The sequence below is a fragment of the Pseudopodoces humilis genome, chromosome 1 (genome assembly GCF_049639895.1).
Source record: "Pseudopodoces humilis isolate 2021_Gansu_Grassland_sample_001 chromosome 1, ASM4963989v1, whole genome shotgun sequence".
NCBI classification, from domain to species: Eukaryota; Metazoa; Chordata; class Aves; order Passeriformes; family Paridae; genus Pseudopodoces; species Pseudopodoces humilis.
In genome coordinates, this window is record NC_142200.1 from 63465618 (window position 1) to 63491359 (window position 25742).

At 38.9% G+C, this 25742-nt stretch overlaps 1 protein-coding gene across 1 annotated transcript; it reads left to right on the forward strand.

Moving 5' to 3' along the window:
- Positions 1–1467: 1467 nt before the first annotated feature.
- On the forward strand, positions 1468–25421 carry CLPTM1L (CLPTM1 like). Its single transcript, XM_005517357.3, has 17 exons — positions 1468–1671; positions 2571–2671; positions 4021–4210; positions 4990–5132; positions 7065–7143; positions 11286–11403; positions 11870–11964; positions 13490–13574; positions 14914–15017; positions 16431–16496; positions 17501–17551; positions 18192–18274; positions 20072–20106; positions 20394–20449; positions 20531–20575; positions 23669–23784; positions 24890–25421. The coding sequence occupies exons 1-17, from the start codon at positions 1498–1500 to the stop codon at positions 24966–24968; spliced, it is 1620 nt and encodes a 539-aa protein (XP_005517414.2). The 5' UTR covers positions 1468–1497; the 3' UTR covers positions 24969–25421.
- The last annotated feature ends 321 nt before the right edge of the window (positions 25422–25742 follow it).

Sequence of the window (25742 nt, forward strand, 5' to 3'; positions counted from 1 at the left end):
AACCTCCTCTGACACAACTTCAGGCCACTCCCTTGGATTTTTTCAGCAGTCACCACAGAGTGATGCCTGTCCCTCCTCTTCTCCTGATGAGAAAGTTATACACTGTGATGAGGCCTCCCCTCAGTCTCCTCCAGGTTAAACAGACTAGTGACCTCAGCTGCTCCTCACTTGGCTTCCCCTCAAAGCCCTTCACTATCTTCATTGCTCTCCTTTGGACCCTTTCTAACAGTTCTGTCTTATATTATGGTGCCCAAAACTGAACACAGGACTCGAGGTGAGACCACACCAGTGCAGAGTACAGCAGGAATGGTTTGTGTTGGAAAGACCTTAAAGATCACCCAGTTCCAATCCTTGTGCCATGGGCAGGGACATCTTCCAGTAGACCAGTTTGCTAAGGACCCCTGAGCCTTGAAATGTTGCTCCTGTCATTTCCCCGACTTCTTTTCTTCATCACATTGCACTACATTGCAGGCTATGCCTGCATACCAAAGGTAATTTTTTTGTTAGACTAAGGGTATTTTTATTGTTATTCTTACTGTTGTTATTATTCCAACAATTATTGTTGCTGCTGTTAATATTACCTGTGGGAACTGTTTGACAGCTGGCTGAATATAAGCCAGTGTGTGCCCAAGTGGCCAAGAAGGCCAATGGCCTCCTGGCCTGTGCCAGATGTAGTGTGGCCAGCAGGAGCAGAGCAGTGACTGTCCCCCTGTACTTAGCACTGCTAAGGCATCACCTTAAGTGCTGTATCCAGTTCTGGGCCCCTCGATTCAGGATAGACACGGAGGTGCTGGAGAAGTCCAGAGAAGGGCACTGAAGCTGGTGCAGGGTCGGGAGCACAAGTCCAGTGAGGAGCAGCTGAGGGAGCTGGGGGTGTTTAGCCTGGAGAAAAGGGGACTTGGGGGGACCTTATCACTCTCTACAACTGCCTGAAAGGAGGCTGCAGCCAGGTGAGGGTCAGCCTCTTCTCCCAGGTAACAGGATGAGAGGACAAAGTCTTAAGCTGCACATGAGAGTCTAGGTTGTACTTTAGGCGGACTTTCCTCGCAGAAAGGGTGATTAGATGTTGGAATGGGCTGCCCAGGGAGATGGAGTTGGATGATGGATCCCTGCGAGGTGTTTAAGCACCGCTTTGTGCCAGGGTCTAGCTGACGTCATAGGTTGGATTTGATGTTCTCAGAGGCCTGTTCCAACCGCATGGATCCCGAGTGACTCTGGTTGCCATCATTATCATCATTATCACCAGTATTATCTTTACCCTTCTGATCCAGGCCCTGAGCGCAGCCGGGGGCGGGCCCTGCACACAGCGCCCCCTAGCGACTGCCGGGCGGGAGCGGGGGGAGGAGGCGGTGCCTCCCGCGCCCGCCGGAAGTGACGGACAGCCGGGCCGGGGCGGGGCGGGCGGCGCGTGGGGGATGCGCGAGCGGCGGCGGCAGATCCCGAGCGGGGCTGCGGCGGGGGGCGGGGGCGGCGCCCGCCGCCATCGGCACCGTCACCATGCTGAGCCGCAGCTCCTTCACCAGCCTGGTGGTGGGCGTGTTCACCGTGTACGTGGCGCACACCTGCTGGGTCATGTACGGCATCGTCTACACGCGGCCCTGCCCGACGGCGGCGGACGGCGCGGCCGGGGGATGCGTCTGGCCCTACTTGGCTCAGAGGCCCAAGCTTCAGGTAAGCGGGGCGGGCACGGCCCTCGGCGCACTGCCCAAGTCAGGGGTTCCTCGGTACCACCCCGTCCCTGCCCCTTGCCCTCTGTCACTGTCCGTGCCCTCTGTCCCCGCTTCTGCCTCCTGTCGCTGCTCCCTCCCGGGCGAGCCGCTCCCACGCCCTCTCGGTGGTGTGGGGAGGGCTCCCTTGGCTGTTGCACGGGTAGGACTAGGGTTCGTGTTTCTTATTGATTTCATATTCCTGCTGCCACGCACGTACTGGTTAGAGCAGCGTTGCGGAAGAAATGCTGGGCCTGTTTAGTCCAGAGAAGACTGAGAAGGGATCTCATTAATTCATATAAATATTTCAAAGGATAGGTGCTAAGGGGATGGTGCCAGACACTTCTAAGTGGTGCCTGGTGACAGGAGGAGGAATAATGGCCATAAACTAAAACACAAGAATTCCCACTAAAGTGTGAGGAAGAACTTCATTATGTTGAGAGTGGCAAAGCACTGGAACAGGCTGCCCAGGGAGATAATGGAGTCTCCCTGTCTGAAGACGTTCCAAACCAAACTAAATGTCTTCCTGTGTTACCCTGCCTTGTTGGGGGTATCTCCACAGGTCCTTTCCAGCCCTGACAGAGACCTTTTCCTTTACTGACGTGATTTGTGGTTCCATGAAATGGCTCCATTTCCTTCAACTTCCAGAACAGGTCATCCCATTAAAATGTATTTAGTGACTGTGTATCTGCCCCCAAAAGGAGCTGAAAGACTTAAGTACACTATTTTCGTTTCCTGCGTATACAACATTCCTGCAGCTGGGAGAATTAGTGAAGCTGAAAGACAGACCTATGCTCCAAAACATAGTGATGCATGAATTTGTTTTCATACTCTTAATTTCTCTGTGCTGTGTTTTGATTTCAGTTAAGTGTGTACACTACCACACGGTCAAGCATTGGTGCTGAGAGTAATATAGATCTCGTTTTGAATGTGGAGGATTTTGATATTGAGTCCAAATTTGAAAGGTAAGGATCTGGGCCAGTAGTATGCAAGGTATCAGAGTTCTTTGTTGAATTCTGAAGCGTGCATCCTAACTAGGAGTTACATGGATGGAAGTATGCATGAAGCCAAGGTAGATTTCACTATTGGTTAGGTTGGATCAGGGTGCTGTTTTCAGCCATACAGGCAAACATTTTGCAGAAGTGTGCCTTGCTCATAATCGTAAAAATTACTATCCATTAAGAAAATCTGAAGACAAATGTGCCTGGAAATGCTTGAGACTTGCCTCTAATCACACAGGTAGGACACTGGCTACGCATTTTGTTTTGTTCTTCATTGCTCTGGTGTCAGACCTGGGACAGGACTTAGATGTCAAACCGTGTTCTTTCATGTGTTTTAGCAACATGCTCTTCCATAACTATTTCTCTGCTAAAATCACGCAATAAAACCTTCTTTTCTGATAGTCTAGGGTTTGAGGATCTTCTGAAAGGATATTGGTGCCAAGACTATGCCCTTAGAGAAACTTTTTAGTATAACACCGCACTCTACATATGCCTCTGAACAATTAAAATGACTGGAATTACTTGTTTTGCTTTTCATATTTGTTGTCTCACTTTTGTTTTGTTTATTTGTTTAAAATAATTGCCGCATTCTAGACTCTTATCGTCGTCTCTAAGGTTATTTTACTCTCTTCATTCTCTATGGCTAAAGAACTTGTTGGTTGCAGTTTAGGTCACATTGAACTTCATCTTTGAGAGACATTATAAGAACTGTTTTACTGACAGGGTCTGTTAATCCATTGAAAGTATTCAGAGCAGAATAAGCTGAGTGAGACTACAGGAAGAGAGGAGGCATTATGCAAGGGTGCAAGTAGGATGATTTCTTGGCTAGTACAAGGGGAGTGACTTCATGGTTTGGGGCTCCAGTTTAGAGTTTTGTGCTTGGCATGCCATAGCTGAGAAGATATTTTATTAATGCAAAGTGCTTGGCAAAACTTTGTGATTTTCTTTTTAAACTTCGTATTGTGTATGCGATCTGTGATGTATCTTCAGCACATGAGGCTTTTTTTTAACAAGTGCAGTCATAATTTTGGCCCTGTGACCTGTCAGTGGGGGAAAGCAACAAAAGAATTGATGATGTAGTCCTGTGTTATCTAGGATAAAAAAGGTTAAACTATCTTAATGTAATAGTAAATAGTAAATCTTTGGGAATCAATATATTGTGATATATACTGGAGTATAAAAAATGACCCCATCCAGCCATGGAACATGATAGCCAGAAGTAATTCTTGTGTTCCAGGGAACCCAAGTGTTTAGTAATAGCTAAATATTTCACCATGTGTTATGTCATCTTATATGTTTATTTTATATTTTAGGACAGTGAATGTCTCTGTACCAAAGAAAACCCGAAATAATGGCACATTATATGCATTTGTATTTCTTCATCATGCTGGCATTTTGCCTTGGTATGATGATAAGCATGTGCATATAGTAAGCCCTCTGACCACATACATGGTCCCCAAGCCAGAAGAGATTCATTTGCTCACTGGTGAATCAGCCACACAGGTAGGTGCCTGCTCCATCTATAGGAGAACATCTGCAAAATAAGTAATTTGCTTTATAGACACTTCTGGTGTTAATATCTGCTGTGCTTGCATCTTTATACTAATGATGATACAACAGAAAGAAAAAAATCAAAATCCTCTTCTTGATTATCATGTTAATAGTAGAACACTCAGCAAAGCAGAGGCAGAGCTCTTTAAAATGCTGGGTAGTTATTAAAGCACTTCCCTAGTTAACAATAATTACTTCAAGGATTCATTGCTTTTGGTTTCTACCAAAAAACTATATTGCTCTGTAAATGCATGGTGCTGCTTTCCATAGTGAATTGATGTAAAATAATATGCTTTGCTGTTGTAAAATAGCACAGTAAGATATGAAGACAAACTGATAACGTTTGGTTGATCATCCACATCCTTCTGACTGTTTTGAAGTAGCATCAGATTACAGTCCTAATTTCAAAGTGATTTTTTCTTATTACTATCCACGTTCCCAAGGTATGAAGGTTAATTAGATGAATATTCCTTCTTAATGAATCAGGCAGTGAGTGGACACTGAAGTTTTTCAGTGTCAGATTCTGGTGGGTCTTTAAAATCCATTCTGTTGTATTTGAGCAAAATACTTAATCTGGTCAAAATTAAGGTAAATTTTGGGTTTTTTTGTTTCTTAGTGGGTTTCTGGCTTTTGATATAGTTAATGATTCCCTGGATTCTGTGAGTTATATTATTACCCTATTCAAAATTTTGTGTTGGTTAGCAGTATGTATTTTTATTCTTATTTAAAAGCAAATTGAAGCAGAAAAAGACACCAATGCCTTGGATGAGCCTGTCTCTCACTGGAGGTCAAGACTGACCTTAAATGTCATGGTGGAAGATTTTGTGTTTGATGGATCATCCCTTCCTGCTGATGTTCACCGTTACATGAAAATGTAAGTCAATGACTTAATTTTGTCAGATATGTTATTAAAAACTTATGGCACATTTCTTCAAAAGTCCTCCTTGACCTTCTTGTATTTTAGTATGTATATATATAGTATTTTAGTATTTAGTATTTTATGTTTAAATGGGTACCTAGAGACAAGAACAGATGATCTTAATGCTTGCATTTTGGTAGTGACAAATTGCTGCTAAGATATTACATACTCAGAAGCCTTATTGGAGATACCTGCTTCCTGGACAGCACAGAGTTTAGAATACTTTTTCTGTGTGGAGTTATCATAGTAAGGCAAAACAGGACTACAAAGACACAGGTAAAATGCTACAGCAGACTTCAAATCCATTTGTTCTCCAGTTGTCCTTCTGGCCTTCAGAGCAATTGCCATCCCTTGACCTTTTCTAATTATCCTTCATCTGCAAGTTACAAACTTTACAAACTGCAAGTGCTGAAGAGGCACAGCTGATCACCTAGGATATATTTTCTCCCTTTATGATTTGCTTAATTTTATTTTGACAGTGTGTGTTCCTACGTTCTGTCATTTTACTCAAGAAAATACTAACAAACAGGGATGGGTTTTTAGGCCTCTAGGTGCAGGCAGTAGCTTCTGCTCACAGCTTGCTTCAATCGCTTCCAGTATCAAGCATATAAGTAGTGCTGTGTAGGTTTGTGGTGCTGTGTGTTGATGCCTTTCTCTACAAGTACCCTCTTAAATCCAAAGTAGTTGATTAACCAGCAGGCCCTGGCGTTCTGGAGTAGCTTGCCAGCCAGAATAGCTAGACCCATAGCAAGAAGGGGTTGTTGGGCTGTGAAGTTTTTTCTGGTTGATTTGCATCAGTGCTGTGTTGTTATTGCATTATACAGGAAAATAATTTGGATATGAAATAACCTGCTGCAACTTCACTAACAATAGCTTTAATCATAATTATTACATAGACATCTTAATCACTTCAGTTAAATAACCAAGCAGTATTTCTGACCCTCAGTTACTTTTCAGTGTTACTGTTGCACACTGTGTGTTTAGTATGCAGTCTTTCTTAGCATGCATAGATGTTTCTTTCTTTTGTCAACAGCTAAAATTCAACTTTCAGGCTCTAAAAATCTCCATCATGCTGCTTCCTCGGATTTTTACCAAGAACATCACAGTGTAGATAACTGCCTTTCTAGTGAAGACTTAAAGATTTTATCTCTGTTAGGGCATTGGCTAAATACTTTTCTAAGATGCTGACAAACCAATTGCTTGTAGGTCATAATTTGCTAAATAACTTTACGGTAACCAATTTGATAGAGGGCTTGAAGGCTAGGAAGTTTATACTGGATTCATGCAGGTTGGTGAGGTGTCAATCAAAAGCAATCCAAACGAGAGCTTCTGTAGATGGCAGAGAAGATTTCTGTTCCTTGTACAGTCCCTGCAGTAGTACGTGACCTTCGCATTTGTGCATCAGCCATCACATTCATGGTCTCATGTGGGCCAGAGCTTGAGACTGATGTCCTGCCAGGCCCTGATGAATGGGGGGAGAGATGGTGCACCGGTGTCATATTCACAGTAGGAGGAGGATATTTGAAACAATGGATACAAATATATGGCAGTAAACTTCAGCATGTTTCTCTTCCACAGACTTTTAAATTTCCCTTGGTCATACAAAAGCTTCAGCATCATCACAACCAATTTCATTTCTATTTTTATTTGTTTATTCTGTCTTTCTACAGAGGAAGCAAACAAAAAATTTTCAATACCGGTGTCTTTCAGTGAAAGATTGATTCTAGGCTAATTTCTTTCTGTGTGTTAAAAGAAAATGTGCCTGAAAAGATGGTGGGAAATTTCTACATGGGTAGATCTGAAAGTGATAAATGAGTGCTAATTTGAATAAAAGTAGTTTTCTTTTTAGATCACTACAGTCATAAAATCCATGTTTAAACATCCTAGGGTTCAGTTGGGGAAGACAGTGCATTACCTTCCAATATTATTTATTGATCAGCTAAGCAACAGAGTGAAAGATTTGATGGTGAGTAATAGAATACCTTTAATTACATTTAACAATTTTAACAGTGATCTTCAATGTTGTTTTAATTAAAATTTTCTCATAGGTTGTTTGCTGTCATGAAAAAGTAAATGCACAAAAGGACTCAATGACCACTTAACTTAATGTGACCTACTGTGGTAACTGCAGAAGCTGGATCTGGGTTTTGAGACTTCCCTCTGAAGTATCTGTCAGTCACTGTCTTGTATTCCACCAAATATGTTTGGACTTCGCTGCTTCTGCCTTTTGGGTGGATATGGAGGACATTAATGTAGCACCAGCAGTGGCAGGAGCAGTCTCCTCAGTAGTTTGACTTCCTAATATGAAGAAGTTGTGTTAGCATCCCAGAGTAGCTTCTCATACTTTCTAGACATATTGACAACCTCTACAGCTGATAGTGGAGCTGCACTTAAGTCAGTAGCTATTCTCCTATCTCCTCAAAATTCACTTGTGGTTAAATTTCTTGGTGTTGCTCTCTATCACATTAGAGTAACTTGAGCACCTGGAAGTTTGGTGTTACAGTACATCCGATGATTTTGTGCACTCAGATAAATCAGGACTTTGAAACTTCAGTAATGGAAGTACAGAAGGATGAAGTTGATGAGATTTCTGGAGATTGCTAGTCCAGTGCCCCTTTCAGAGGAGGATCACATGGAGTGAGATTTTCAAGACCTTTTCCAGTTGAGTTTTGGTTATATCCAAGGATGGAGAGGTGACAGCCTCTATGGGCAACCTGCTTTACTATTCAGTCACTCCAGCAGTAAAAAAAAAATAAAAAATTCTGTATTTAGTTTATCCCCAACTCTTCTCTTGTAGAAAATCATGCAGCTCCTTTGCTAGAGGTTACGCATGGCAGTCCCATGTGTCTAAATAATGTTGATCTTAGCAGCTCTTAGTTAAGCCTTGCACTTCTTTTCAGTTGCACTGTCTGGCAACTGGAGTTACTGAGAAGAACAGTCTTGAGGAATGTCTCAAAACTGTTGAATGTGCCCTGGGAAGCCTTTGTAGATGTAAATTTCCCATAAACCTTCTAAATTGTCTCTCCAATTCATCACTTAAGCTCAGACAAAGGATTTTTTTGTTTTGTGTTCAGGATAATCTTTACAAATTTGCGTCCCTTACACCCCGAATTTGTACAGCAAAATAAACTCCTGAGCATTTGCTACATGTCTTGATAGAAGATAATTTTGTCCAGTATTTCTTTATATATACATTTGTAATGTCTTTATTAGTAGTCATTGTCCTTAAAACATTGTTTTAATGTTTTATCACAGCTCATCCAGTCCAATTCAGTACATTCATATGAACTTCTAACTGGTCAAGTCATGTACCCTGTTTACAAATAAATTCAGCATTCTCATATTACTAATGACATCCCTGCAGTTGTCATGCATGCCACAGTTAATGCTGTTGAAACTCACTGCCTTAGAAAGTCATTAAAGGTCCTGGGAAGTGCTGCAAAAACTATTCTACTAAAACTGCAAACTTCCCCTTCAGCACTGGCCTATGTGATGTCTCAGTAGTTACTGGCCAAACTGCTCTCAAGCCCTGCAGAAAGTAAACATTGTAGTCTTGTAGTAAACATTCTGTGAGAGAATAAGGGGTAAGTGAAGAGCAGGAAAGAATGAGGAAATGAGGTAATACAGCTTTTGTGGAGCCAGGTTAACATTTGACTGTAAATGGGGGCACAGTGTCTGTTTTCTGTGCCTGACCTAAAATCATGGAGCTGAGGGTGCATTTTTCCTGCTTGTCCTGGGCTGTATAGATTGTCAACTGACTCTTTTTGATCAAGATATAGGTCTTCTGTGGTAAGTACTGCAGTCTAGAGATTAGATGTTCCTCGTGTTCTTAAATATGCTTAAATTCTGGAGTTTTGGGGATTGCACAGAATTTAATAAAGAGATAATTTTAAAATTCATACCACTGAACTTACTCGCAGTGTTTGCACACTGTTTTGTGGTGTTGATTAAGTAGAGTGCTAGAAGTAACGTGTGATGCTCTGATGAGATACTGCAAGAGTAGGTTGTATTGCAGGGACTTGGTCATTCCTTGCAAAGCTTTCAAAAGCTTTGTAACTGCCACACTCACATCGAGGTTGTGAGGCATCACTTGTGGGCTTTTAGTTGTTTGTTGAGAAAGAATTCATTCTTCTAATCATATCTTTATTTTAGATTGCTTTTGGTGTTGGAGAATTCCTGTCTCTGTCTTCTATTGCAATCTGATTTTCTCCCCACCTCACCCCTAACTCCTCCGTAGTAATTCTTTTTCTGTGGAGAGTGCATTTGCCACATGCTGCGTACCCAGGTGTCGCTGTTGGACACAATGTAGAAGTGTGGATTCTATGCACCACACCAAAACGAGTTGCTAGGAAAGGCCCCAATTCCCCAAACTTTTCAGCCTTTTTGTAGATATTACGCTACAGGTTTAACATAATTGGAAAAGTGAACACCACCTCTTGTCCCATTGATGGGACAAGAGAAAAACACACTAACGACAGCTGTACAGAACTGTTTTGAGAAAATGAAATTGTTTGCAAAGATAGACCTTGAGCCTGAGACACTCTCAAGAGACTTTTCCTTGGGAACAGATCAGCCACTGACAGGCTGTAATTCTCTCAGGCGCAGAAAAATCAGGTCCACACCCAGGCATTTGCCAAATTTTTGTTACTTGTTCATCCTCCACAGATAAAAATTCTTTTCCCCATTAATGTTAATACTGTTTTTGATAGACTGAGAAATTGAAAGGAGACTAATTGAATTACAGGAATCCTTTGAAAAGGAGAAGCAGTCTGGAAGATCTTTATATAATTTTTGGTAAACAGCTGTAGAATCTTGACAGTGTTCTCTACAGTCAATTCTAACCACACTTGATTTTTTGTTCCATTCCATTCCGAGATCCCTGACACTGTTCTGGTTTCTCAAGCTTTTCTCTCTGCTGTATTCATAAAACTTTCTCAGCTTCCCTTCCCCTCCCTCATGTGCCTGTATGTTCTGCCACTGTCTGAAAAGCTTACAGGGTCTTGGGAGGGTGGTGAAATTGAGATTTGTTTGTACTCACTAGAGGAAAGAGTGAATGGGAGAATGAACGAAGCCCTCAATTTACATCTGACTGATGTGTGAGGAGCCTGAAACTGTGCTCTGTGTCACAAGAATCAGAAGCAACCCATTCAGAGCAGTTAGGTGTCAGCTAACTAATTACTGTAGAAACAGATGCAGTGTAGAGTAGCAGGTCTGAGATGGGAATTTTGATTGGGAGTAATTAGGAGCCTGAAGCAGTAGATCTTGAACTCCTGCAAAGCGTGCCTGCCAATCTGTAGTCCTGAGCTAACCTTGGAAATGTAAAATATACTGCCTGAACTTGTACTGAGGTAACTGCTGAGTATTCTAACATCTGAGAGGACAAGGTGGGTTTTTTTTGGTTTTTTTAAACCTGTTTGAGAGTTGGATAATGGACAGTTATCATGCAGAAGGAACTGATGCAATTATTTTAATTTTCTTTTATTTTTTATTTTTCCATCTTAAGTAACATGTAGATGATACAGTAGGATTAGCAGAGATTTCTTTTTTGGTGTTGAGGAAGAAGTTTTTTTTGATACCCCAGACCCCAAAGTTGTCTGATTTAGCTTTAGCTGTGGTGTTTTCACTAGTCTGAGCTAGTGGCATTATCTTGCTTCCCCACCCTTTCAATTTCTCTCAAAATCAGCCTCAATGTAATAAATTTGTGGCTGTGGCCTTAAGGATACAATTTATTTGTTGGTTGGGTTTTCTTACAATATTCTAGTTTAGGTAATCTTAGTATATGCATTCATAGAAGAACTGTCAAAAGAATTATCTTAAGCACACGTTTACCCCTTTGTGCTGCCATCTCAGGCGTTTGTATACATGAGCAGTGAGGTTGCTATAGGAACTTGAACAGAACAAATTGCTAATTTAACATTTCTTGGAAAAAACACAAAAACATCAAGCATGGTATAGAAGTCTAAGATCTTATTCCCTTTAAAAAACAGTTCTTGAAATAGTGTGGTTAAATTATAGTGTGATACAATCACTTTTTTTTTAAAATGAGTGGAAGTAGTTGTTGCTATTTTTCTGCTATTAAAAATGAAACATTTATTTTTTGAAATGCAGGTTATAAATCGTTCAACAACAGAGCTACCTCTTACAGTGTCATATGACAAAATATCTCTTGGAAAACTGCGATTTTGGATCCACATGCAGGATGCTGTGTACTCCCTCCAGCAATTTGGTATGCTTACCTTCAATGACTTTAGGCCAAGAAACACCAACTAACCCCTCAGTTTGTTTCTTTCATGTGCACAGGTGACACTCTTTTTTCTGGATAACTGGTAAAGAGATTTAATACTACAAATCTTGTGTTGTTTCTCCTTAAGTCAAAGATAAAAATATGTTGGCATGTGGTAGGGAATAAGAATACAGAGCTGAATTAACTGTTTTGAAAACATTACAAAACAGATTGTAATTGCATAAGTTAAAGGCTTGTAACTGATGGGTTTTGTTTATGGCAAGCTAAATAACTTCCAATATATAGGTAGATTAAGATCTTATCAATAAAGCTTCCATTGTGTTTTGGATTTATGATTCCTTAACAGATCTTGTGCAGGTGACATAAGATTCCTTTCGTACTGGACTTGAGCATAACAGCAATGAACTATCTGGCACTTTTTGCACAGTGACTTGTTCTTTTTTTGTAGGATTTTCAGAAAAGGATGCAGATGAAGTAAAAGGAATTTTTGTTGATACTAACTTGTACTTTCTGGCTTTGACATTCTTCGTAGCAGCATTCCATGTAAGTGGTTTTTGTTTTTAGGAAGTACGTAATATGAAAAAAAAGAGGAAAGGGAGCATGTGTCTGACTTTCAGGTGTTTCATTTATTAAGAATTATTCTTGAAAACAGTAATTTCAGTAGAGCAAAGGAAACAAGTCAGCTTATTTCCAATAAAGAGTTAATATAAAAACCTTAAATAAGGCAGAAAATTGAGATAATTATATAGAAACTCGCAGTCTTAAATATAAAACTTTACCTTCATTATCACTTTTTTTATGTTGTAATTGAACCAAAGCCCCTAGAATTAGTATGACTGTCAACATTGGTTCAAATTTTGTTGACTTCTCACAAGGTTTACCACTGCAGTGGCATAGCTGGGGATGTATACTAGGGTTTGTGTCTGACTTCTAATCCCTGGAGGAACTTAGATCAGCTGATATAAGTTGCTTCCAAAAATGTTCCTGTAAAGTGTGGAGCACTCATGATTATTTTTTGTTCTTGTTATTTGTCCCTTTCTTAGCATTGGCATAAATCTGAACCTTGGTTTAAATGAACAACTTTTTTTAGACACTGGCAACATTTTTGTAATCTACAGTTATACTCAACAGTTCCCATACTCTGGGGGAGATAAGAACTTGGAATGTTATGTTTCTTTATACTCACATTGCATACAGTTAACTTGTTTGGAAAGCCTTAGATTTCTATGACATTTTAATTTAACTTTTCCACTCTGTTTATCAGGTTGCAAGGTATCTCTAGACTGGGACAGGCTTTTCTGATACTTTTTTCTTTTGTGTATCATTTTCCCAAAAATTAAAAAAAAACAAATAAAACAACAACCCCCTCCCATAAACAAACAAATCTCACCAAAACAACTGAAAATTTCTTCATTCAAGTCCATTGGTGCAAGAATTTATGGAATCTGCATTTCATTTTTTTTTTACTTTTTTTTTAGATGGTGAAGGCTTAAAGGACATACCAAAAACTATACTAAATGAAAATACTGAAGAAAATAAAAAAGCTTTGTACAAATAAATTGAATTCTAAAATGTCCTGGAAATTTAGGTCAACATAGTGACAAAATACAGAGGAAACCTAGCTTGCTGTATTGTAGGATGTTTTTTACTAAAGTTTTGATATTATCCAAATGTAAATTGACTATCAATCCAATACAGAGCATTTTTAGTTTAATTTATTATGATTTTCCCTGTTCTCTCAAGGAGATGTGTGGTTCCTCACAGTCCTCACTCTTCAACTTCTGTGATGAGTTACCCTGTCTTGGGTCTCTTTCTTTGCATAACACTGATTTGTGCAGCATTGCAGTGGTAGTATTTGAAATATATCCTGTCACTTTGCAGTGCTTTTAGAGCCTGGATTTTCTGTAGCAACTTTTCTTTTTAGCTTTTATTCGTCAGTCTTAATTTTCATTTCAGAAGCTGCTAAAACAGGTGTTTTTTTAATACCATGTTGAATGCATTGTTAACATTTTCAGTCTGTAAATAGTGCGTGTTTCAAGCAAATGAGTATGTTTGTTCCTATTTGCAGCTTCTCTTTGATTTCCTTGCATTTAAAAATGACATCAGTTTTTGGAAGAAAAAGAGGAGCATGATTGGGATGTCTACAAAAGCAGGTATGGGCTAGAATGCCAAGTGTTGTCTGTGTGCTGTCTGTTTTCTGGTGTGTTTCCAGTCTTGATCTAAGTTGACACTTCGTAGGTTTACGGAGATAGCAAAATGAGATGACTTCTGTACAAAGAAGAGATGACCAACAGTCTACACAGATGGTTCTAACTTTGTTAGTTCTGTGCTCAGGTGTCACTTGAGTTTAAGCACTTATGTTACTACTGAGGTTTGACTGTGTTGGAATTGGGAATTAGATTAATATTGAGTCAGTTACCATGTTTTCCTTGCTGAAGGAACAGAGAGAACTTTGGGAAAAAAAACGAAGACCAGAAAAAGTTCTGTGGGTGGAGAGAATGTGCTTTCACAGATAATGCTGTTCTGCAAGTTCCTTGTGTTCCTTGTAGATAACTGCAGGTTGGAAAATATTTGTGGGTGGAAAGTGCTGTATTGTAATGCTCTTGCTTGATTTGGGCTTTGATGTAAACAGGAGCAATAGAGGCTCCTGGCGTGGGGGGTGGGGGACAGCATGGGGGCATTGACTTGATTTGTGTATAGGAAACATGAGAGAGACATAGTGATCTATGCCTGCCGTCCTAGAAACAGATGAAGGTTTTTCCAATAGCTTTTTTCCAATTTTGATTATGAAGCAAAATTGTAGACCTGGAGTCACTTGACCTCTGAGACTATCCCAAATTCTGTCATATTTACAGATGGATTAAAACACGTAAGGTATATCAGTCCCAAGGGGAAAAAAGAAGGCATTCGGATTTATGAAGAAAAACATGTTTCTATTGTGTGGTGAACCCATATACAATTTTTATGAGAGTGCATTTGTTTTTTTAAAGCAGTTGTACTACTGTTGGCAAGTGTATGCCAAAAAGTTAATAAAAATTTGAAATGATCCATGGAATTTCAGAAATAAAGAGTCAATTGCCAGTTTCAAAACTCAGTAAAGTCAAATTCAAAAGACTTAACATTTACAAATAATAAATGAGTTTCGAATACTGACATTATATTGTCTTGCAGCCTTTCAGCTTCCTGGACACAAGAATCATAAATGTAGTTCCTAATTGTACTCACATGTTGCTGAATTGCTTCAGTACAGAATTCTTCATTAAATGTTCCAATTTTATTTCATCTCCTGTGATAAGGACGGCATAAAATGTTCTTGTTCCCAGAGATCACTGGCTGTTTCTAGGACTACTAGATATATCAAGATGTACACAGAAGAAATTCATGCTTAGGTTGTGTAAGACAGAATAGCACTAAATAGGCCATCAGTCTTCTGTCATCTCAGCTGTTCATTTAAATATTAATAAGCCTTCCATTTTTATTTTTTCTGTCTAGTGCTTTGGCGGTGCTTTAGTACTGTGGTAATATTTCTTTTCCTTTTGGATGAACAAACAAGTTTACTGGTACTGATCCCAGCAGGTGTGGGTGCAGTGATTGAGGTGAGTTCTTAAAGCTGTAGCACCAGATACCAGTATTTGCAGCAACATGCATAGTTTATAATAGAAAAAGAAAGCTAAATTAGTTACTGGAAAATACTGCTGTAGCTCACGTGTCCTTGGCTTTCAGTGACGGAGGAAATTGTGTCCGTTGATCAGATAACTAAACTGGAAGTATTAGTTTTTTCTGGGATGGTCCAGCCGATATTGTAGAAACCAAACACAGAATGATGATGAGGTTCCACCTATCACATCACCTGATAGGCCTCACTCCTGGCCAAGCGAGTATAACCATGTCAACAGGCCTGCATGGAAGCATTGTCAAAAGAGCAGGCTGTGTGCCCTTTGCCTCCTTCCCCAATCATCTCAGTCCTGATGTCCCCAATCAGCTCATTCTGAGTGCCAGGACTGAGGTGATAGGGGAAAGAGGAAACTGCTGCCTGTACATGATTCCACAAGTCCACATCTAGTCAGTGTGTTGCAGGTAGCACAGCGGTCTCAAAGTGACAACAATCATACAGACTGTGCATCTCAGAGGAAATTGCCTGCTAAGAGGAACTTATTCGCAATTTAGACTTAACTCCTGTTTCTCATGTAGTACTAGTAGTGACAATGATTCTGTAAAAATAATTTTCTCTTGTATCAAAGATAACAGTAAAGGTTCATCTTTACACTATCACCCCCTTTTTTGTTTTTGTTTGGAATATATGGTGGGTGAGAATATTGGTGTATCTAAAGTTAAACAAATGAGCCTTGTCCACAAAAAGCTTCACTAGAGTGTAGCTCTCCTGGGGAGCTGCATTGCCTAAGTTGTCAAATCTGTATAGCAATGTGGGTACATGAGCAAATTTTCAGGTCAACTGAAACTTTTGGTTTGTATTAGGGTCAGGCTGTTACAGCTAAGTAACTTACTATACTTAATATAGTAAGTAACCAAATAATTCAGCAGATTCACTGATTTTTGTTTGTAGTCCACTACTGAAATGTAATGACCGTGTAAGCACCAGCTTAATCACTGTTAGGAGTTCTGAGGCACCTTCATCGAAGGGACATGAAAACTTGCTTGGCAGGTGACTACTGAAATTTTCTAAATGCCCTGGGTTGCATGTTGCTGCTAACCACACTTAAGCACTGCAATTCAGATATCCTGGAATGACTACATTACTTCACTTGAACTACATCATCTGATAAAGAGGCTTAATTGTCCAGGATCACAATGTTGTACTTGTTTGATAACATGGCATTCAGTTTGTGTAGACCCAGGAGTGTGTGCTGCAATCAGGCTGCTACTGCTTTATGCAATGGGTGACTAAAATAGGTATTCTGGAATCATGATTCTAATTATCTGAATCCTTCACAAGATGTCCCTTTGGATGATAATCTTTCATGTGCATGTTTTGTTTTTGCTAATCACAGCTCTGGAAGGTGAAGAAGGCCTTGAAAATGACAATCAGGTGGCAAGGTTTGAGACCCAAATTTCAGGTATAGTAGACATTGCCCTGTTAATGATTACACTCTTGAGTCATCCGTTTCCAAGTTACTGTGCAACTTGGCTTCTAGTGAAATGAAGAATTTTTTTTTAAATTATAAAAGTTTCTTGTGTGCATCTCTCTATGAATGGCTTAATCCAACAGCAGGATGAGCATTTACAAACCTGTTTCTTTGAGTTCTTTAGAAGAAGCAGCTCTTTGTATGTATTTATGATGCAAGAAACTTCAGAACTTCTCTGTCAGTCCTGTTAAATCTGTATAGGTGGGACTGTGCTGCTGCCCCTATGTTGGAAAGGCACTCTTAAGTGACATCATGTTTTGAAATAAGAAACTGGCTTTTTCATGAACCTGTAACTTCTCCAATGTGGAACTAGCAGTTGTGTCATGTTCTGCAGACAGTACACTCTTAGATGATTCTTTTGGGTAAAATGAATTGCTGAGACTGCAGAACATGCAGTGACAAAGTGCAGTCTACACTGAAAGTTTATCTTGTTGGTAGAAGAATCAGTTGTCTGATACTCAGTGTTTCTTCACGAGAAGTGCTGGGGTTTTGTGCTGCTTGAAGTCTATGTGTCTGGTGTGACTGGTGGCTCTGCTTCTCCCTGTGTCAGTAATCAAGGAACTGTGTTTAAGCAGGCAGAATTTCTGGACATGTGGAGATAATCCAAAACTGACCTCTTTATGGTTATGGCTTTTAATAAATGCTTCCTGTGTCTGACAAATTTTTAGCTACTTGACTTTGCTTTTGCTTTGCAAATTCTGCTGTCTCAACAACATTTTTCTAAGCAAAGAAGTCCTGGAAGTTTGGTGTAAAATATGAGGTTAAAGGTGAATCTTTTTGCCTACCCTATATTTAGTAGGCTGCGCAGGACAAATATATGACTCACCTATATAGAAGCTTTTAAAAGCTTTGTTACCTTCTTAATATAAGAAGTTGGACAGCAAATGCTTTCCCCCTATGTTCTGATGTGATTATGGTTTTCATATTTGTTGCAGTTTGGTGCATACAATGACTCTGAAAAGAAAACCGAAGAATATGATGCCCAGGTAAGAGGGAATCCTATCACTTCTGATCTACAAAGTCCGTATATGTTACGTGCTGATTGACTTGTTTTGCTCTTTTTTTCTGCAAGTGTATTTTCCACATCCTCACAGTTGTCAAGTGGATCATCATTGTGTAGATGATCAGATAGTGAAAATTAATTCTGATAATTTATGAAACAAATAGTTCTTTCAGTTGTTCAATCTGGTTGAGGCATTGCTCTGAAAAGCAGAATTCCAAGTAATTGATGTGAAGAGAGGTCTGAAAGGGTTGCCACTCACAAATTTGAAAGCTGGTATTTGTGCTTGTTATTTTTACTGAAGGCAAGTTCATGTGGTTCCTGATTTCTGAAAGGAGTTGAGCATAGGTGACAACATTGTTGTTAAGCAGGGAGCTACTTTTAGACACTGATCTTTGTGCCGTCTCTTGGTGCCTACACTATCTAAGGTGGTTGCTTGTCTGAACTGGGCTTTGGAATTTTCACCACCACCACTGGAAGTGCAAGCATAGTGGGAATTGTAGCAGACATTTGGGAATAGAAAAAGATTTTCAGGAGAAAGATTATGTGGCTGTCTTCTATTTAATGCCATGAAAAATCTGTTCATATAGAGTGTGAACTAACAAACTGTTTTCCTTGTCTATTAGGCTATGAAATACTTGTCATATTTGCTCTATCCACTGTGTATTGGAGGTGCAGGTTACTCCTTGCTGAATGTCAAATACAAAAGGTACTGTAACTCTATAAATGATCTTATATGGAATTGAAACATTCCCCATTTTTTCTACATGGTTATGGAAATCAGTTGTTAGTTTGATGCACGAGCCAGGAACTGGAAACTTCCTTATGCTGTCTATCTAAAGCTGAAGAATCTAGGTGGTTTTTTAACATCCTGTAAGCAACAGGCTGTTGTATTTCACAAGTAACCTGATATTACTTTTGCATATAATTCAATAGCTTGCATACATGTCAATCAGAAGAGGGGGAAGAAAGCTGTCATTGATGATCAGAGGACCAGTCAGTGATAGGAGACATGAAAGGAATTCAGGGGTTGAACCTGTCCAATAGCAGAGAGAAGCAAAAACCTTCACAAAATTATTTGCTTTGAACAAGAGGCTTCTCTGTTCCTAAATATGATAGCTACAATGGCAAGCAAGCAAAAGCATTTTTGAGAAAGGGCTCTTTATTCCTTTAGGGCCCTGGACTTCCTGCAACATAGTAATACTTCAACAAGAGCTGGACACTCAATATTTCATGAGCAAATGAAACCCTTGTCCCCTCTCACTCAAAACAGCTGGTTCATTTTGTGGTGGAGAGATGCAAGCAAGTGTGCAGCCATGAGACTTTGTTGTTGGAAAAACCTGCAAACACAAGCATAGTGATGGTCATGTAGGCATTTTTTTATAGTCCTTAGACCCAGAGGGGATGGGAGAAAACAAGCAGTAGTTTTTCCTAATATTATTTTTAGCTGTTGCTGCATAGATGAATTGTAACACTCATAGGAGAAACTGGGGCAATTTCTGGGCTATTAGAAAAGCAGTTTTTTTCAAAAGGTTTTTGTCTTAGTAAGTAATATGTAACAAATATGCAGCATTTTAAAATTCTGCTTTTCTGACAAAATTCTTGAGTATGTTTAGTATTCCAAAAGACTGTATTTCAGGTATTTTATAAGCTGCACCTTAAAGAAGTGAAAACAATTCATATAATAGAATTCTTGCCATTGTTAAATTGGTAAGGAAATGTGACAGAACAAGTAATGTTAGGAGTGGATTATCCTTTAATCTTGGAGACATTTTTTGATGCATTCTTTAAATGTTTGTGGATTACTGAAATGTTGCTACAATTGTCATGTTGCTATTAATGTGCAAGTAACACAGCAGTGCAAGTTTAATTTTAAGTTATGTAACCAGAGCATGATAGTTATTAACTGTTCTCAGGATTGCAAAGCAGAAGTATGGAATTAGATCACTGTCTGTAGCACTACCATTATTTTCTTAAGATTGTGCTCCATTGAACATCTGGGAAGATTATTAGGTGTAAGGAGGGAAAAAACATAGATTCCTTGTATTTACTTTTTTTGTAAGTACCTACTGTTGTGGTTTCCACTGAATGGTACTTGTTTGAAATTTGTTTAGTCCTTACTGTCATATTAAGTGACTGTTTAATATTTAGAATACAATGTTATGTTTGCAGGCCTTAATACAGTCAGGGTTCAGTGCACAGTATTACACACACACAGTGCACATATCTCATGTCAGTTATCTGATTATTGAAACATAAGTCTTAAAATGGTCTATAAAAGTATAAAAATAGGTGATAAACCTCTCAAAACTTCTTGTATAGAGTGATAAGCATCGATTTCTCTGAAGCCCCTCCTAATCCAAGGAAGATGTGACATATTTAGTTCTTGCATGGAGTAATTTGTAACATAGCCATTTCTTGGAGTAGTCAGTGTACTGTGGTGCATAGGATGTGATAGAATTTTGGCTGAAGAGAAATATAACTGTACTCTCTTCTTTGTTTGTAGCTGGTACTCTTGGTTGATTAACAGTTTTGTCAATGGTGAGTCCCTTCTGTTCTTTTTTCTATTCATATTTCTTCAGATGAAGGCCAGGACTTAAAAGTAGAATATTAATTGCTATAATTTGGATCAGTGTAATACAGAGCAGTAGCTTATTATTAAATTATCACAGTGATTGGAAAAGGGAGAAGATTCAACCCAAAGTGAACAAAAGAATTAGATGCAACTTCACTCTTTAGAAAAGAATGAGTGCAAATTACTAATTACAAAATTACAATTGTGTGGTGAACATCTGTGCATTTGTTTGTTTTCCATATTTCATCTTCAGGAGTGTATGCTTTTGGATTCCTGTTTATGCTGCCCCAACTATTTGTAAACTACAAGGTAAGATTGAAAAGTGATGGAAGTCTATTTTTCTAGTCTCTTCTTCCAGACCTTATTACAATTTGATATTTTTATTTCTAGATGAAATCTGTTGCACACTTACCATGGAAGGCTTTCACATACAAAGTAAGTTAAAGCTGCATGCAGTAATTCTGAAAATTGTTTTCTGTAAGAAACAGCCTAATAATAAATAGCTTGAGGATGTCAGTACTTTTTTTGTTTTAAGAACTAAACTTGTTTGCAGCTGTCCTTAAAAAAGAAAAAACCACACAGATTTTCATTTTTCATAATGACTTCCATATGATGAGAATACTTGCACCTAGTTTTTATGGTAATACTGCCTTTTGTACTGTCAGCTATCTTGCATGAGTGCAAATGTTGGTCCTGCAGATAAATTTATCAGTCTTAGTTAAATGCATCATTTTAAGAAGATGTGAATGCATCACTGACAGGGGATAGCTCTCAAGAAGGAGTTAGGAATGCAAAAAGACCTTACTTTGGCAGGTTCCAGGAGCTACCAGAGACTGAAGTAATGCACACAGTGTTTGTGAGAGGGTGGGAATTGTGAGCTTCTGGGCAAATGTGAGAGGGATTGTTCCATGGGTGAAGAGGGGCTGCACTGTGGTGTCCCCACTGCCTAGACTGCCCTGGTAGGAAATAATGCAGTGCTGCAGCCAAGCTCAATAGCAGACCTTGGAGGGGAAAGTGAGTTTATTTAAAATCAAAATCAGCTCACTAACCTTTTGATAGCTGTATATCCTCTAGCATCCACTTGTGTATCCAAGTAGTTTGCATAGTATTCAAACACCAAGATGATAGACCTAAGTATCCCAGTCAGGGTTCCATGTGCTGATATGGATAACAAAGGACAGCCACTGTTGAGTTCCCATGTCTCCTATGTTCTCCCTCAGTTAGCAACTGTATGCTAGTTTTGTTCTTGTACCCCTAAAGAGCTGATAGTGTTTTGACTATCATTTCCCACTCATCCCAGTCATTAGGATTTTTGTACTGTGCTTTGTTTTCCCAATCTTTGTGTCCTGAGAAACCCTGGCTGGATGTGCTGGGATCATCAAGACCCTGATGCCATCACCATGTACCCTTTTTATTTGTGCTTCCGCTCATAAATGTTTTCATTTTTCCTTTGTGTTGATATATTAAAATTGTCCAGAACATCTGTATTTTAAAAGAAACAGTGTTAAAGAACTGCTAAAGAAATTAAACTGCTCAAGAAATGGTATCCAATTCTGAACAGAAGATTTGAGACAAAAGAACTAAAACACATACATCTAAAGAGACTTCAAAAGCTTTTCCATTTCTATCAGCCTGTAGCAATTGTGCAACCTTTTGCTGCCTTACTGTTTTTAAGGAAGCAGGGTGTATCCAGGAGAACAGATTGAAATGTAGCTGGTAGTAGAATAGCAAATAAGCAGTGTTTGATGTGGAAATAGAAATAAAAATGACAATAAACACTGTTTCAGGCATATACTAGGCAAATCAGCATGTTTCTTAAGAGGAGGGAGTAAAAGGTATATTGGTGAAGTAATTTCACAGTTCTACTTCACCAAAGAATATAACTGAGCAGAGACATCAGCAGTTAAATAAACAACAGAGGGAGGTTATTCAAGCAAATAACCTTTAAATCAGCACAACCTTGCTGAACTCCCTTTTCTTACAGAGCATTTATGGTTCCTGTTCAGATGCCATTGGCTACCCACAACAAAGACTTGTGTGTGTGGAGAAAGAAGTCTATTTTTGTTTTTAATTATGTTTAATTTAGAGAGCTTTGGAAGGGAGTGTTTTAATTTTTTTAATGGCTATTTAAAGTTGCTTGCTCTCTTCTTCACTTTAAGTGGAAAGAAGAGTCTAGAGGGCTCACCTGTGATCATTGTTTTAGAGTGCTTCATTTTTTTTCCTTTAATTTGAACTCTGACTTTCCAGTTTCTGTGCGTTTTACATTTATGCCCTTCATTGTTATTAAAGAGTGCCTCAAGTGAGGTAATCTCTAAAGAAAATTATTCAGTCTAAACACTATTGGATGGACTGCCTTGGTGCATTCACTTGCAGCGGCTTATGAAGACTGCCTATGTACCTGAAGCATGGAGCATTTAGCTTTTCCCATCGTCATTGTAGGATCAATCATTTGGGTGTTGACTTGGAAAGGCTGTCTTTTCCAGCTTGCCAAGGTTTTAGGTTTTGTTCCATGACAAATCTTTGCACAGGCCTGAGAAGTGTCAGCTATATTCCTGAGTCACTTCAGATAGATGGATTTGTTTTGACCTGACAGAAAGAGCTCTCCTGTTGTAACTAACCAGAACACTTTTCTGTCCAACACCCCCATTTTCTGCTGGTGTTTTCTTCCATCACATAAATGTTTGTTCATTTTGTAGGGTGAGTTTTGTGTTTATATCACTTGCCCCCTTCTTATAGTATGGATTAGCATACAGCTTGCTAAACTGAAAGGAGCCACATTACTAACTCAGTTTGTTAACCCAACAGTGAATATTTGTTTCCTGATGTTTTTAGTGAGTTGAAACAGTTTATTGCAACATGAGTACTAGAGCTGGTGCACTGTAAGAGTTGATGTGTTCAACCTCCCTGTAGCCAAGAGCCAGATCCAGACAAGTTGCCTTTTGGTTAAATTACCTTTCATTATTGCTGCAGAAATAGAGTCTCTAGTACGCCTTGTTGATTTGAAACGGTTTAGAAAATTTTCCATGCCTTATTCAACAAGTGGTTACTTCCAGGAAAGCACTGAAAATACTTTAAAGCCTTTCCAAGTTAATCTTCTTAAGCGCAATAAATTAACAAATTTTTACACAAATTCTAGAGAAAATGGAAGTGAAGTGACATTTTGTAAATCTTGCCATTTGAGTAATGAATTAACAAAAGTCTGGGGGTTTTTCCAGTGTCTTTTGACTTTTTCTCTGAAATTGAGTCTGTGTTTTTCCCCTCCCATGACAATACTCTCACTTACTTGAAACAGTCCTACTTCCTTTTTACTTGTAACTTGTGGTCTGTAGTAGACAGTATGGTCTTCATTAAAAGGAGGCATTTTAACATTTGCATTAATTAGTTTTGCAGCATAACCTTTTAAGTGTTGTTATAAATATGGAAGAAGTCTGTGTTCCCACAGAAAAACATAGCAAGCTTTGAACTTTGTAAGACTGATGACTTCTTTTCTTCACAGCCAGCTGAAGTATACTTTTCTTTTATTTCTAGGCATTCAACACCTTTATTGATGATATATTTGCTTTTATCATCACTATGCCAACATCTCATAGGCTGGCATGCTTTAGAGATGATGTTGTGTTCCTGGTCTATCTCTACCAAAGATGGTATGACTTTCTTTAATACTCATTACGTCTTTTACAGTGCTCTAGATGGTTGCAGTCTTGTTGCTATAAAGAACTATAGATTGGGATAGACTTGAAGCAGAAGTTTTATACTGTGATAATCTATAGTATAGTATGGTCTGGATAATGTTAGTTATGTATGTGCCTAGTGAAGGGAATGGTGAGCAGGGCACCCTGCAAAGGAGATCTCAATACAAATAAGAGGAACAGAAACATTTTCTCATACCTGACAGTAATCCTGGATGTGATACAGAGTAGTCAAAAAATTCCTCTTCTCACAGTACTCCAGAGTTTTTGTCAGTTACCCCTTTTCCCTCCCCACAACAGGTTTCTTTTCACCAGATTTGGAAGTCACAAACCTCCCACCTCCTAAAAGAAACAAAACCAAAAGAAAGACCAAGCAAAAACCACAAAAATTAAAAACACAAAAAAACTCTAAACAAACGAAAAAACCCACAAATCAAATGTGAGACATAAATACCTGAAGTAAGGGGAAGGAGAAAGATTCCTAAGCTTGTATTCACAAACCCAGTTAGGATTTCTGGGCTTCTAACCCTTGCTGAGGGCCCCATCTCCATATGCTCAATGTCTGAGAAATGCTCTCCAGGGTTATGCAGGGCAGTAGTGAAGGGTGTTGTCTGATGGGGGACTGCCCTGCTCTGCTTTTCTGTTCATCTGTTTTGCAAAAACAAATTATCAGGTTCTCTTGTAAGCTGAGTACCTGTTGAGTTTCAGATTCTTTAAGTAACTAAAATCAGATGAGAAAGAATGCACTATGTATACACTACTTAGAAAATACTGTTCATAGTGAAGTTTGAGGTAGTTTGGATTACTTGGGAAAAGACTCCAGCCAAGCTTTAGGGGAACTAATATGTCTCTTATGAGGTTCTGACACAAGTGGTTGAGTCATATTGTGAAGAAGCTGATATGTCTGTACAAATCTCTAAAGATGTTGGGTTTTGCCACAAATGGAAATAGAGAATACGATGACAAAGAAATTCACTTTTAAAATTAAGCATCATTGACCTACTTAATTCCTTCAGATAGGAGACTGTAATGTAACTAAAGATTTGTTTTTTTCTGCCAGGCTTTATCCTGTGGATAAGAGCAGAGTAAATGAGTATGGAGAATCTTACGAAGAAAAGTCGAAAAAAAAAAGCTCATAGAGAATAATTAAGAACTGAAGATTCTGACCCCTGGACTCTTACTTGCTTTGTGTATTATCTGGTCTTAAGGAAGGAAAAACTTATTTAATAAGAGTATTTTTAAAACTTATGACAGAACTACATGGACAACACATCTTCTATATTGCCAAAATCTAGTTTTGATACCCTCCTCTTTCAAGACCCTTTTCTGTCCTCACAAGGTCTACAGTCTGCCAGATGACATTATATAAACTTCCTGCATTTCAGCTTCTCTTCAGTGAAAACCTAAGCATCCTGACCATTGTAATTAAGATCCAAATCTGTGTTTTTAAGAGAACTCACAAAATGGAACTGTGGTGCCCGTGCCACTACACTCTGAAAACTGAAAAAAACAAGATACTGTGTTATAGCAGAATCAAGGATTATTGCCAAACTGGGCACTGTCAAAAATAAAAGGTATAACATTGGATTATATTCTACTTACAAATCATTCTCTTTTGATAATGGACGTAATGGAAATTGTAGAAATCATGAATTCCTAGCTAAAAAAAATATGTTGTTGGAAATATAGGATAAGTTAGATGGCACTTTTAAACTTCAAATTCCACCAATTTCTTGGCCCACCAAATGGCAGAGGGTTTCAGTTTTCTTAAAATGAATGAAGGTGTGAAAAAACTGTAACCTGATTTCTTTCAATATGTATGCAAGTTTATAGAAATCCTTCTCCATTGTGGACAAACATGATTTCTTGGCATATCAGGTATTCATGTAATACAAATCATTGTTATGTGCTGG

What these genes read in the sequence shown, in the direction of transcription:
- CLPTM1L (XM_005517357.3), top strand. Translation starts at nt 1,498, where the DNA reads ATGCTGAGCCGCAGCTCCTTCACCAGCCTGGTGGTGGGCGTGTTCACC. An exon ending in CCGAAGAATATGATGCCCAG is followed by an intron (nt 17,552 to 18,191) that starts GTAAGAGGGAAT and finishes CTTGTCTATTAG; the next exon opens with GCTATGAAATACTTGTCATA. An exon ending in GTCTATCTCTACCAAAGATG is followed by an intron (nt 23,785 to 24,889) that starts GTATGACTTTCT and finishes TTTTTCTGCCAG; the next exon opens with GCTTTATCCTGTGGATAAGA.